Source organism: Callospermophilus lateralis, chromosome 2 (assembly GCF_048772815.1).
Source record: "Callospermophilus lateralis isolate mCalLat2 chromosome 2, mCalLat2.hap1, whole genome shotgun sequence".
NCBI classification, from domain to species: Eukaryota; Metazoa; Chordata; class Mammalia; order Rodentia; family Sciuridae; genus Callospermophilus; species Callospermophilus lateralis.
In genome coordinates, this window is record NC_135306.1 from 162,764,446 (window position 1) to 162,778,479 (window position 14,034).

Consider the following 14,034-nt stretch of genomic DNA (forward strand, 5'->3'; position numbering starts at 1 on the left):
GATCTCACTAAGTTGCTGCCTCTAATTTGCAATCCTACTGCCTCAGCCTCCCAATTAGCTGCAATTATAGATGTGTGCACCATACTCAGCTTGTTTTGTTTTAATTATTGTTCTTACATCTAAGAACACCTTCTTGAAGGGAAAGAATTTTCTAAAGTGAATGTCAAGTGTCACAGCAGGTTCAGCTTCCTCACTTTGATTAAGCTCCTAAGAAAGTCCTTCTTGACTTTTATTTTATACAGATAGTGCCAAAACCTGTGTTAGCATTTATTCTTATAATTTCAATAAAGTAAATTTGAGTATTGAAAAAATTAATCAAAGTAAGACGTTTCATGTGGAGTTTGGTGCTGGAGACTTAGTAGAACCTTCATCTGAGTTTCAGGGAAATGGGCAAGGGGATGAGGTATGGGCATGTTCAGTGACTGCCCCTAGAGTGAGGCTGGGACCTTGGAGGGGAGGCTTTTATAACTAGGACCCCTGCTACAAGAGGATCAGAACCCTCTGCAGGGAGAGAAGTGAAAGGAAAGCAGTTCCCCAGTGATGGGAGCTAAAGGGAGCCACACCTACAAACAGGTGCAGCCTACGGAGACGGAAGTCAGTACCTCTGCGACCCTCCCAGTGTTAGTATGGCTGGGCTGGGGCAGCAAGGGGAGGTGGGCTGCAGATTGAGCAAGACCTGAGGGTTCCTGCTGGGGAGTTTGGGAATTATCTGGAAGGCCTGAGAAGGAGCAGCAAGGCCACTGAAATGTTCTAAGTAAGGGGGAGGGTTCCTGTCTCTGAACACAGTGGGCGCAGAGTTGGTACTAGAGAGGGGGCAGCCAACAGAGGCAGTGACAGGAGAGAGGGAGGTGGCTGGACCATCCCTCAGAGGGCTGTGGAGCTCTGGGTGTGGGAGGGAGAAGCAGGATGCACAGAGAGGTGCTGAGTAGCTGATTTGGGGGCGGGGAATGACATGCCACTCAGAGAGAGTGGAATTGCACACGTGAAGTTTGGGGACTTTTTATCTGTTTGCCACTTCTTTACCAACTGAGGCTCATGGTCTGGAAGTCTACAGTTTCATGTTGTGTTATTTGCACATGTCTAGACTGGAGTCAACAGAGTTGGACTGAAAGATTCTGAATCAGATTGCAAAGAGGACTAAATCAGGAGGGCAGCAGCAGATCTCTTCCTAGTTCTAGTCCACTTGAAGATCCAGTAATGATCAAGTCAGAGGTCATGCTCCGAGGACTGTAAGAATTAGCTGGCAGAATGTAAAATGCCGAAATTTCTGCTTCAGAAGGTCAGGAAAGCCTCATTTAAAGTCTAATTCTTGCTTTTTTCAGGCAGCGCAGGCATGGATCAGGAGGACTGGGAGGCCTTTTCTTCCTTCTAGATCAGTTCTTTCCAGATGCAGGAATCTGCCATGTAGGTCAGAGGGCAGTGAGGACGCCCCTTATTCTGCAAGGGAAGGATAGAGGGCACCACTGACACTTGGCTGATCTGAGCCCTTTGCAGAATTTCTTTCTCTCTTAGCTTCATGTGTGCTGTGCCCAGACAGGCTTGGGGTTCATGGACGTTTTCTTAAATGTATCAGCTGGCTTCCTGTTATTAGTTTCAGATGGCCTTGCTGGCATTTTTTTGTGGCTTAATGTTTTCTGTCATCTTCCTGGTCTTGGGTTCAGGTGACTTGTCTTCTCTAATGCAAATGCTGAACAATGTCTTTACCAGTGAATATAGCTCCTGGAAGCCAACCATTCTCCAGCTGTGTGACCTTGGCTAATTTCTTTATCTCTCTGTGCCTCAATCTCTTTGTAAAATGGAGAAAACCATAGTATGTACCTCCTTGGTGATTTTCAGGTTTAAATGCATTAATCCACATAAGACAATAAGGATGGTACTTTATGCAAAAGAACACTCTAGTGTTTGCTATTATTACTTAACTCAGTAGGAGAAAAATAAAGTTCGATTACCTTCCTTTCCTTAAGAACATGTCTAAGAATCCATTTTTAGTACTTGGAAGGCATTGTTTTTCACAGAAAATGTCTCCTGCCAGGTTCCTTCATGTATTCGCAGCTTAGGTTTAACAGGGAGCCGAGGATGGCCACGTAGCTGGCCAGCGAGTCCATCTGGAGCATGGGGATAGACGGGACAGTGAGCCTGTCCTGCAGTATTCTCCTGACTCCCTGAGCTGATTTTCAAATTTATTTATTCCAAAGTGACCTGTCTGAGTTTTCTTTTCCTGTGGTTGTCCCTGTAGGTTTTTGGAAGAAGTTGACTGCCTGAGAGGAAATTACAAAAACATGAAAATCGCTTTGAGGTGACCGACAAGTTCAGCAGCTCCTTGCTCCTCCCAGGCTGGCTCTGAGGTTGAGAGCTGTAACTTCAGGTAATAAGTAAGTCCCTAACTCCAGCCCCGTGACTGTGATCATTGCTAGCTCGCATTTGCTTGGCTGTTCAAAAATAGGGGGTGGAGGACACCAGTGGCCCCTGTGTCTGGCATGTGGCCTAGGAACCAGGGCTCCGTAAGTCCCCAAGGCCTGGCGGGTGAGTGCTGTACTCATTCTGAGCCCTGCTTCTGTAAATGTTAGCAAGAGCGATGACAATAGTGGCAGCCACTCAACAGGGTCAGTGGTATTAAGTGTAGTTATCAAGTTCTTCCTGAGGGATGAATTAGAGAGAAAGGCCAAGAAATTTCTGAAAATTAAGGTTAAAAAGAGGAAAAAGATGCATTCTACTAGATATTAAAATGTATTCTAAAGCCTCCCTCTTAACAGTGTGTTACTAAGTGGAAAGAACTAAGTCATAAGAACAGAGTAGAAAGTCTAGAAATACATGACAAATCAATAGAAGTAGCATTTTTCAATTATTGGTAAGAGGATCTATGGTCTGATAAATAGTATACCCAGAGGGAAATAAGAAATCCTAACTTTAACTAGTATACCAAAATAATTTCCAAACAGATTAAATTTGTAGATAAAAAAATAAAATTAAAAGCTTGGTATGATGGAGTACACCTGTAATCCCAGCAACTTGGGAGACTAAGGAGGATCACAAGTTCAAGGCCAGCTTCAGCAATTTAGCAAGACCCTACCTCAAAATAAAAAAGGGGGCTGGGGCTGTAGCTCAGTGGTAGAGCGCCCACCTCGAATAATGAAGATATTATGTCCAACTACAACTAAAAATAATTTTTTAAAAATTATTTTTTTAAAGAGAAAGAGAGAGATTTTTTAAAATTTTTTTTTTAGTTTTCGGTGGACACAACATCTTTATTTTATTTTTTTAATGTGGTGCTGAGGATCGAACCCAGCACCCCGTGCATGCCAGGCGAGTGTGCTACTGCTTGAGCCACATCCCCAGCCCCCCTAAAAAATTATTTTTAAAAAATAAAAAGGGCTAGAGACAAAGATAAGCGGTACAGTGCCCCTGGGTTCAATTTCCAATGTTGCAAAAAAGGGAATAAAATTATATAAAAGTATTAGTAGAAAGAGTATTTGTATTAATTTCAGGTAAGAAAACATTTTTAAAACACGTCACTTTGAGCACTACACACAAATATCATAAACATGGTTAAAAGGAAAATAAGTATTTGCAGCATCTATTATGAACAAAGGACTAATGTTCCTAACGTGCACACCCTAACATTCCATTGGCTGATGGGACACTGCTATGTGCTAACTCTTTGGTGTTCTAGCACCAAAGAGGCAAAGCCAGAAATCAAGCTAAAGTGGAGAGGACAGCCTGTAAAGAAAGAAAGAAGGGAATTGGTGTAGGTGAAGTCTGGATGAGGGTTGGGTTAGGGTGGGGGATGGATTTCAGCAGGGGCAGGTTGGCAGGGCTCATGTTATTCAGGCTTCACTGATGAAGTGACTGAGCAGAAATGGAGAAGGGAAGGCAGCTGAAATCTAAGGTTCAGCAATAGGTTGTGCTGATGAACTAGATGTAGGCTGTGGAAGAAAAGAGTCAGGGAGGCCTCCAGACTTGGGGCCTGATGACCAGTGGGAAGTACCACATACTGACCCAGGAATGGCTGAAAGCTTGGTGTGGGAAGAACTGGGGTTTTGGTGGTGGATGTTTCCGTTCTCAGTCTCTGTTGCATATTCAAACGGAGATTGATTGGTTATCAAACCTGGATGGTTGGTTAACAAACTTGAATTCGGGGCAACCTCCAGGCTGCAGATAGACATTTTTGGAGTCATCAGAGTAGGTGTAGTAGTTGAAACCATGACATGAGGCAGGTGGAGCCCCTAGAGAGTGAATGCAGACAGAGAAGAAGACCCACAACCTGTGGGACTCTCATTTAGAGGTGAGGAAGTTGAGAAAAAAAGCTAAAGATAATGAAAAGAGTGAACACTGAAGTAGAAGGAGAATCACGAGAAGGTGGCATCTCCCAAGTCAAGAGACTGATGAGGAGAGAGCAGCTCTGCAGGTCACGGCTGGAGGGTCAAGGAGGGAGGGCCATTGGATCTAGCTATCTGGAGGCACTGGGGAACCCAGATAGGGCTGTTTGAATGTGATGATAGGCATAACAGCCTGATCTGAGTTAGGTCATAAAGAGTCAAACCAAAAAAAACTGGAGACATAGAAAATGGAATAATAGCTAAAGGAGGATAGTGTTCAAAAGTTTGTTTTTCCCAAGATAGGAGTTATATAACATGGATGTTTAACCAAATGGGAATAGTCCAATAGTGTAGGGAAAGTGGATGATGCTGGACTGGGCTCAGGTCAGGGTTCTGGAATGATGGTCTTTGGGTAGGTGAGAGAAGCATAATTAGAGCAGGAGTCAGGGCAAAGGGATCCTCAACACTAGCATCTAGGTGGCTAGTGCATGTGGTCCTGGCATCTTTTCTCAGTTAAATAAGAAGCAAAGTTATCAGGACTCAGGGTGTAGTTCACTGGTAGAATGCTAGCCCGTGTGCATGAGGCCCTGGTCCCAGCACTGCCAAAATTAAAAAAAAATAAAATAAAAAAAGCAAAGCTATGGGCTGAGAGTGAGGACCAGGGAGATGTTAGAAGTTTGAAGAAAAGAGAAAATATCAAGTCTTTGATAGCAGAGGGGAGAATAAACGCTCAGGGAGTGAAGGCTGCCAGCAGCCCTGCAGGTATCTGAGATATACATTTTCTCTTGTCATGTCCAGGGATACAGACGAAAACGGGATGGAAGGCCATCATGGTGGAGAAGTGGAGCATTAGTAGACAACAGGGGAAGACAGAAATATCTATAAACATAGTACAAGAAAAACAATGACCTCCCCCCTTTCAAGATGGCAAGAGCTTTTGGGGGATAGAAATTATTTGAGCTTTCCAGGAACTCAGGGTTTCTGTGTGTTCTACAGTGTACAATGTGGGTACCCTTTTGGCCCATCAGCTCCACTTTTATAAATTTATTCCAAGAGATAATAGCTCAAATGCACAGAGATACATGCACAGAGGTGTTCACTCTGCAGTGCTTATAAATGTGAAAAGTTGGCAAACCCAACCAGAAGGGACAGGTTGACTAACCCTCCTGCATCACAGTGATAGTGGAAGGCAAGACTCACACTTATCTTCTTGTTTTGCAGATGAGGGAACTTGGGCCTAGAGGGAAGGAGTGACAGCTCCAGTCAGATCCCCTGGAGCTGAGAGCCCTGCCTGCCTGCAGGGCCCAGCCTCTTCAACTGGGTCTGGAGTTGGAGTTCCTTAGAAGGTACTTCTCATCCTCTTTTGTGGGCCAACTTACTATGTACTTATAAAATACAAATTCTCAAAATACTTTGCATATTTGTTTATGACACCTATATTTCATTATGCAAGGGAAGGGTGGATATAAAAGGACATTGGGGAGACAGGACAGACTTTGCCTGTGCTGAGGATAGAGAAGAACCACATTGACTCACCCAAGTAGAATTTTCTTGTGTTTTCTGCTTTCCTACAGTTTTTTTTGTAAGTCATAACAAAAACACAAAGATAACAAGTATCATGTTCATTTGTTATATTGATCATATATTTATTGATTAGAGGGAAATAAAATAGGAGTGTCAGAGGATATACAGGACACAGGTTGTCTCCTAGTCCCTGGTTTCTGGTATAGTTCTTCCATGGCCCAGCTCAGGACCTAGAGAAGTCACCCAGCTTGTCTGGGCTTTTGTCTTTACCAGAAAAATGAGAAGATGAGCCTAAATTACCTACAAAACTTTTAAAATAAATAGATGATCTTTCCATTCTTCTATGTGCCTGTCCAGGGCTGAGTGGGTTAGATATGTTAGTGCCAGAAACCAGCCCCAGTGTCTCTCACCGCCATTCAGAACCTCCACCACTTGACATCAATGCCCCCTTGTAACTATTCCAGAGCTCCCAATGGCGGACCAGAGAATGGACATTTCCTCGACAATCAGTGACTTCATGTCCCCAGGCCCCACCGACCTGCTCTCCAGCTCCCTTGGCACCAGTGGTGTGGATTGCAACCGCAAGCGGAAAGGCAGCTCCACTGACTACCAGTAAGGCCTCTGGGCTCGTCTTCCTCTTGCTAAACTTGGCATCAGTGGATGGGTGTGGAGATTTTAGGGCCAGCCCCCATTTCTCTCGGGAGAAGGGACGGGAAGGAAAGGTCCAACTCTAGTGCTGTGCAGTTGGTTTGGGCTTTATATTCTCCTGGATTGCAAGCAAGGAGGGAGGCTCTGGCACTGCTGAGGTGTCTACATCCCCCTCCCGTCCCCAGATTATTCCACATTAAGGAAAAAAGAACAGCCTTCACGCCAAATTCTGCCTTTTACTGCTTTCCCCCTGTTCCTTTGCTCCTTCGAGCAGGAGGGCTGAGCCTATGGATGTAATCTCAAGGGTTTCAAAGAGAACTCTCCCAAGGCCTCTCTTGAGGAAGATAGCAAGTATCAGGTGCTTAATTAATGTATGTGGAATGGATGAGTGGAGGTCATCTCTGCAAACAGCTAGGAACATTGACATTGTCCTTAAACATTACTTTAATTAGTATGTACCTATTATGTTAAATAGTATTTCTGTTTCTTTTTAGACTTGATGACTTTTCTTTTGAGTAAGTAAATTTTCCCACTCTCCATCCACTCTTCTGCATCTGTACCAACTCCTAGGGAGGAAGGCAGCATACATAGAACATTTCAAAGGCACATTACATTTTGCTGAGGCAACTGCGTGGGATCTTACCCAAATGTCCACTTAAGAGGTTTTCTTTTGTTTAATGAGGGAAAATCTCCAAGGAGGTATCCCCCCTACAGCAGATGTCCTTTCTGCTGAAGTTCACAGGTCGAATTTGGGGAGCACAATGGCTGGAGGTCAGATGCCCACTAGGAGATGCTATGATTAATATGTAAGTTATCCCAGATCATTAAGAGAGCCAACGCCCAGGGGATGGAGAGTGGGTGTGAGGACTGAGGGGATTCTTCCGTAGCACTAACTCCCCAACAGAGACCGGGACATTTTTCGTGAACCCTTTGTCTCAGGCAAGTGCCAATGGAGCCACTGACATGTTCTAAGACCTCTGTTACCTGGACCTGTGGTTTCCAACCTTGTAACCACCCAATACCCTTCCAGTTTTCCCTCATGGACCCCCATTTGCAAACCTGCTGTTATTTGTGGAGACTCAGTCACTTAACAACCATATCCCTTTCCCTGCTGTTTTCCTATTCTAAGACCATGATCATCTCCTCAATCTGAAACAGTCAGCCTGACCTGGGTGACACATACAATTTCAGGGAAAAGGAGGGGGCTTGTTTTCTAATGAGGCCTGTGTGATTTCCTCTGTGTCCTAAAACCTCTGGAGTAACTTTGCCTTGAGGGACACAGGGCACTCGCTGGGATCCACCTTTCTAGAATGCCGCTGATTTTGACCCAGCATTCCTAAGACTAGTTCACATTGTTAGGAGGGTCATAATCCCTCCCTCTTATGGGGTAAAGGAAAAAGGAGAGAAACCCAAGTGACAGTCAGTGCCCGCCTGTTAAACATATGGGTCGGAGAAGGTTCGAGCTGACCCCCAGGAGAGTTTGCAACTCTTTCCTCGGGGAATTGCAATCTATTTTTATTGAACCACAAGATGCCATGAAACTTGGATTTCTGGGGTCTGTGAAAGCGAGGCAGATCCTTGTTGTGATCCTAGGCTCCACACTCCCCTCCACCCCAACTCTGCAAGCCTCAGGGTTCCCACCTAGCTGAAAGTATAACGTTTGATAGCAGTGCCTTTGGAACGCTGCCTGGGGCTCTGCTCAGTACTCCTTTGTCAGTGCTTCATTAGTCCCTCCTCACCTATCCCATACTAGGTAGATATATATGCACACATATCTTTGATGCTTGATATGTTTTGCAAATGAAATAAGCTCCATTTATCCAGAATGACTAGGGAATGAACTGTTAATAGGCACTTGGATACTCTGGCTAAGAGTTTCCATAAACATGTGTATTCCCAATTTTGAAACAGTGAGAATATGGTAGAATATATTTAACACATAAACTCTATTGAGACTTGTTTGATAATGTCAAAAGCCAGACCAGGTTTTGCAGCAGGTTCAACTTATTTTTTTTTTTTTGGTCTTATCCATCATTCATGTATACTCTAGCTATTTGAGCTCTCAAATTGTTTGGTTTCTGGATAAATGAGAGCCTTCTGTGCTGTGATCAGAAGCCATTCTGTATGTCTTTATTAACATGCAGTCACGTCCTCTTGTTTTTGCAGAGAAAGCATGGACACAGACAAAGATGACCCTCATGGAAGGTACCATGAACCTAGTAATTTGAACTTTAGTGTCCTTATAGCCATTTTCTTTGCACGATTACATGTTCTATTACTTGGGGCATGTTCTACCTTGTCTCAATTGGAAATAAGCAGAAGGTCATGAGCCTCTGGGCTCAAGACTGTCTCCCTCCACCCCAGTCCTCAATGTGGCTAACAATCAGGAGTCCTCGTGTGTCTGTGGAGAGGTTACGGGGATCTTGCAGGAAGGAAAATGGAAAGGTGTAACTTTGCCGCACATCTGCTGGGGGTTGCATTTCCATGTTTCTTTCTTTTTTCCAGGTTAGAATATACAGAACATCAGGGAAGGATCAAGAATGCAAGGTGAGCTTGGGCCCTTGTTTTGTCTAGACTGCTCTGGTCCCGGCTGCATAGAGGGTGGCTGAGGAGGCTCTGTGCAGTTTCTCCCTGTCTGCAGAGTCTTCTGGGCACTGGCACATCCTTAGGGACAATGAGAGGAGGTAGTGGGCCTTGGTTGAATGTAGTCTTCTGCTGTCTATTGCCTCCAGGCTGAGCTGGACTTCACTTATTGCCATCTAAGCATATTTAACCTGCAGAAAATTAGTCTAGGCTAGTTTTTCCCACCTCCAGAAGGTTACTCCTTCCTGGCCGAGGGCCATCCCATCCCTGAGCTGCGCCCTGCCTCCCACGGGAGCCCTTATGACACAGCAAATTGCATCTGAAGGCCAGACCTAGGGCACATCCTGCTCCCTTGAGTAGGTCTTAACTTGGTCCTCCCTGCCTCCAGCCATATTTATTGACCTCTTGTCATTGGGCCCTCAAGCTTCCCTGCCATCAGTACCAGGGCCATCTGAGCCTGTATACTGACACAGAAGTAGGGGCCTGCAGAAAGTAGCTAACTTTTTAAGTTCACTGCGACTTCTAGCCTTTCCCTTGCAGACCAGACTTTGCAGGGGGTCCCACCCTCTGTAGCTACATATCCATTGTTGGTGTACCTCCTTAGGAGGACAATCACAAATGGCAGGGAAGTGTCTTCCTGCCAAGGTGGGTGGCCACTCCCAGGAGGGAGTAATGTGACATCCCTCAGAGAAGCTTGGGGACTGGTGTGGGATAGCATCTGCTGTATCTAGATGGGCCCTGGTTGATCCAAGGATGGCAGTGTTGATACAGGCCCCTCAGTCAATGATTCTCTGACAAGAAAGAAGTGATGCCCTCTGCAGGCCACACAGCAGGCTCTGCATAGGCCTCAGAGGCACCCACTAGGGGACATAGGGTACTCACTGTGGCTGTTCTGGGTGTTTAATCCTGTTAAACCTCCACCTCCATTCTTCCCTCCTTCCACCCCCATCTCAAAATCCAATTTTATAGATATTGAGAGGAAAAGCAATGAGGAGAAATTAGCAATTCAGTTTACTGTGAAAGGGAAATTCTTTTTCTTAATTCTAAGGATAAGATGAGCCTAAAAAAACTAATTCTGACATGACAGTGAAACCATTTTGGGGTGACTTTAGTAGAAAAGTATAATTTGAATAATTGTGCAAATTCTAAATTTACCTGTTAGATGAATAATGAAAACAGTTACAACTCATTTATTTTTGTCATCGTTTCCTTGATACTTGCACATGTTTTATAAGAAATCATTTTTCATCTTGTTCAGGGAAGCTCACAGTCAGATTGAAAAGAGGCGTCGGGATAAAATGAACAGTTTTATTGATGAATTGGCTTCTTTGGTACCAACGTGTAATGCGATGTCCAGGAAATTAGATAAACTGACCGTGCTAAGGATGGCCGTTCAGCACATGAAAACATTAAGAGGTGAGACCCTGGGCTTTATTGTCCTTTATGTCCTTGCCCACAAACGATACCTAGAAGTTCCTGAGTCCCTCAAGAAAATGGTGATTACTTGCAAATGTGTAGCCCTGTGTAATGTGCCTTTGCTTTTTGGCAATAGATAATGATGCCAAAGAGGCAATTATTGAGTATATGTGGGTACTGAGATGCAGTTTTGCAATCAGACATCCTCCGAGGACTTCAGTTGTGAGCTTTGCATACCTCTCTGAATGCACATGTTGCTGAGCTGCTGCGTATCAGAGGGCACCACTGATATCCCATCTTACATGTGCATGTATTGGGTCCCACCCTTGCACTTATAAAGATCAGAAATGTGGGTGCACACAGTGACGCAGAAAAGTCAGTTTCAGTTCTTAAGAGAAACATTTAACATGACTTCTTTGAAGAGTGAGTCACTGGTTGATAGATAGTTCTTGCTAAGTTTTATTGTCAGGAATGAACACTGATGATATTTTCATCTTCCTGGAATTTTCCCGAACTAGATTGACTCTTTATGAGGGAGGCAGTATTTTCCTTCTTTGCCGAGTGTGGGGAGGGTGAGAAAACAGAGGCAGAAAAGTGGAAGTAACTTATCCAAACCACAGGAGAATCTGAAATGTATCAGGCATTTTAGTGAATGCTGTTCCTGGAATTTTCCATAGTTAGACTTGGACTATTAAATGAAATTGGAAAGTGGGTACTCAGTCATATCTGACATGTGTGGTAAAAGAGTCCCATCTAATATTTGATGAGGCCACCAGAAATAAGAAGTAGTTGTTTTTTGTTTGTTTGTTTGTTTCTGATTTTTTATCGTTATTCCAGAAGAGTTGAATGTTGTATCTTAGGCTTGAAGAATGCATTCAAAAATTCATTTTAGCAAAGATGATATGGGTTATTACGAACTAAATTAAATTGGAAGGGAAAAATGTAGAAAAGTTCAAGGTATAATAGAGCTGCTTCATTTTATTCCTTTGCTATTCTACACATAGTTCTGAAGCTTCCAAGTCATTTACTGCTGGCATTTTTCTGTTATTTTTCTCCTGAAAAATACCAGATTAACAGCCTTTTAAACACAGTCTTGTCCCCTTTCAGTCCTGGGCGCTGGAGCTGCACTGTGATAGCAGCTAAGCTCATTAACCACCCCCACCAAGAGGAGCACATGCTCAAGGACCTCTGTAGTTCATTGCTCAGGACTGTTTCTCGGGAAGGAACATTTAGAGTGGTGACTTGACGGACTGATAGACAACCCCCAATATGGAGCTTGGGAGGTGGGAACCCTCCCAGGAGCCTCTACCAGTTTGCAAAATTTTAACTTCCTCCTATTATCTCTTGGTGTTCCCCATAAGAAAAGCACGCTTGTTAAAGCTCATGCCGGCCACAGTGTTCTCTTTCCAAGGGAGTTCTCTTTGGCATGGTAAGATTCTGCCTAAAACCAGATCTAGCCCTGTCTCATTGAAGTAAAAAGAAGACAAAATGTAAATCCTAGGTAGTAGGGTCTAGGCTTCATCCAGAAGGTTTGAGGTAGTGAAGTAGAGTGAGATACTGTCTGAACGTAAAGTCTTCCAACTCTTCCTCTTCTTCCTCCTAGGTGCCACCAATCCATATACAGAAGCAAACTATAAACCAACTTTTCTATCAGATGATGAATTGAAACACCTCATTCTCAGGGTAGGTCATAGCTATGGAATTATTTTCCACAACATTGATTTTTATAAATTTAGAGTGAGTGCCTGCATGTGGGGAGTTGGTGTCAACATTGAGTTCTTTAGGATCCTAGTCGTCAGGTCTCTGCTGCCATCTTATTGTTTGGGCAGACTTCATGTTCCTTCCACAGAACCTTTCGCCTCTATTCTGCCATTGCTTAAGTAAAAATGGAAGGTCTGTGCTATTGTGATTTTAACCCAGGAGAGGCCGGGTTTTGTTCAAAATAGGAGAGAATAAGAGTCACATTTCTGCATCAAGGTTTTAGAAAGGGGACTAAAACTGATGACAGTCGAAACTTTCTCTTGTCTTGATATAACCACTGGCACAAAAATATCCACCTAAATCTTTATACCAAAATCCATCAAAACAATAAAACACCAAGAGGAAAATGAAAGAGGCACATGCTTTCCTCTGCTTGACTTTGGTGCTCTGTCTTGCTCAGTCTCTGCACACAGATGATTGAAATGGTGCCTTGGGATCTTGCTGGCTTTCAGGGTGAAGTCTGCACAAAGCTCCAAGGCATGTTGCTGGATAGAGTAAGATCAACTTGAAAATTAAAGGCAAAGAAATGGAAAGACATGTCCTCTTGCATACTGTAAAATGGGAAATAGAAAAAATGTTAACTTAAAGGAAGGATGTCTGCCTCCTCCTTACACACAGCCAGGGCCAGCCTTCCCCATCCAGCCACCTACAGCATCTGGCCCCCATCTTTCAGATGCCATCAGGTGCATTCTGGGTGGTATGGCAGTAGACTGTCTCCCATCGTTCAGTAGAAGTTTACAAAACCCCTGGATAGAGGGCAACCCAGCTGGATCTTTGGATCACTGCTATCCCTTTTCAACTCAAGCTAGCTTCAGACGCTCTGTAAGTCTAGCCCATAACACATCATAGAATTCTCTCTTCATTCCCTCATGATGTGCTCTATTAAGCGGGAAAGTTTTCAGCTGCAAGGAACCATGGATATAATAAATAAATGCAGAAGTTTTTCTCAAATGTAAGTGGTTCCACATAGGTTCTGTGGAAGTTACTGTGTTGGTTATTGAGGTCAGCAGGAACCAGGCTCTTTTATGGGGTTGGGGAGGCTTTAGACTGTCTTTCCTTTTTATCAGGAAAGGATATGCCTTCCCAGATGTTTTCATGTCTAGAAATATGTCCCTTGGTTACCCTTAGCTGTAGGGCAGGGTGCAGACAGAAGCAAGTATACAGATTTCCTACCATACATGATGAAGCTAAGCAGAGAGAAGGACATGGGAGCAGGAACCGACCCCCCAAAAGTATCTGCTATAACACTGTCCAAAGCCACATCCATTTGTTAGATTTCCCTGCACGAGTGGCTCACACGACCCAGCTCATCACTTAGGCTGATGTCTGGTTGGCCTGAGGTTGAGTGGTGTCATAGAAGCCACCTTATTACTGCCACATTTTGGGTAGCTTCGATACTGCTCCTTCCCTAGTTCTCTTGTACATAAAATAATGTTAGGTGAGGCTTTTTACATCTTGTACAGATGCAGTTTGTGTCTCAACTTAGGACTTCTCTTTTATCTCTGTTGCATTCTATTTTTTTGGATGACTATACTATACTATCCAGCTTGTCATTAACAACCCTTTGAATCTTTATGTGACATGTGGTCTGCTAGGCATGCCTCTGTGCCCTTAATGCTCTTTTATTCACCAACTGGGCAAGCATTTTTGTATCTTTGCTGGTTAATGGTACCGTGCCAGGAACATCCAAATCAGTGGGGCTTCAGGTGGGGCTCAGGTTTCCTGGCAAGTGAGTGATAGTCCTTTGGCTACTACTCCCAGGACAGTTATTCAGATATCCAACTCG

General features: G+C 44.0%; 1 protein-coding gene across 6 annotated transcripts in view; it reads left to right on the forward strand.

Annotated features, from left to right (window-relative positions):
* The window catches only part of Bmal1 (basic helix-loop-helix ARNT like 1), a 100,287-nt gene that overhangs the window by 63,080 nt on the left and 23,173 nt on the right, over positions 1-14,034 (forward strand). For 2 of the 6 annotated variants that reach the window (XM_076846911.1, XM_076846912.1), the window contains exons 3-9: positions 2,237-2,365; positions 5,538-5,662; positions 6,305-6,452; positions 8,655-8,693; positions 8,994-9,035; positions 10,330-10,487; positions 12,091-12,170. In XM_076846911.1, coding sequence (XP_076703026.1) covers positions 6,313-6,452; positions 8,655-8,693; positions 8,994-9,035; positions 10,330-10,487; positions 12,091-12,170 — 459 coding nt within the window. In that variant the 5' untranslated portion in view covers positions 2,237-2,365; positions 5,538-5,662; positions 6,305-6,312. Of the gene's footprint in view, positions 1-2,236; positions 2,366-5,537; positions 5,663-6,304; positions 6,453-7,205; positions 7,295-8,654; positions 8,694-8,993; positions 9,036-10,329; positions 10,488-12,090; positions 12,171-14,034 lie in introns of those variants that run through there. The other 4 variants (XM_076846913.1, XM_076846914.1, XM_076846915.1 and 1 more) reach the window with 3 other exon arrangements.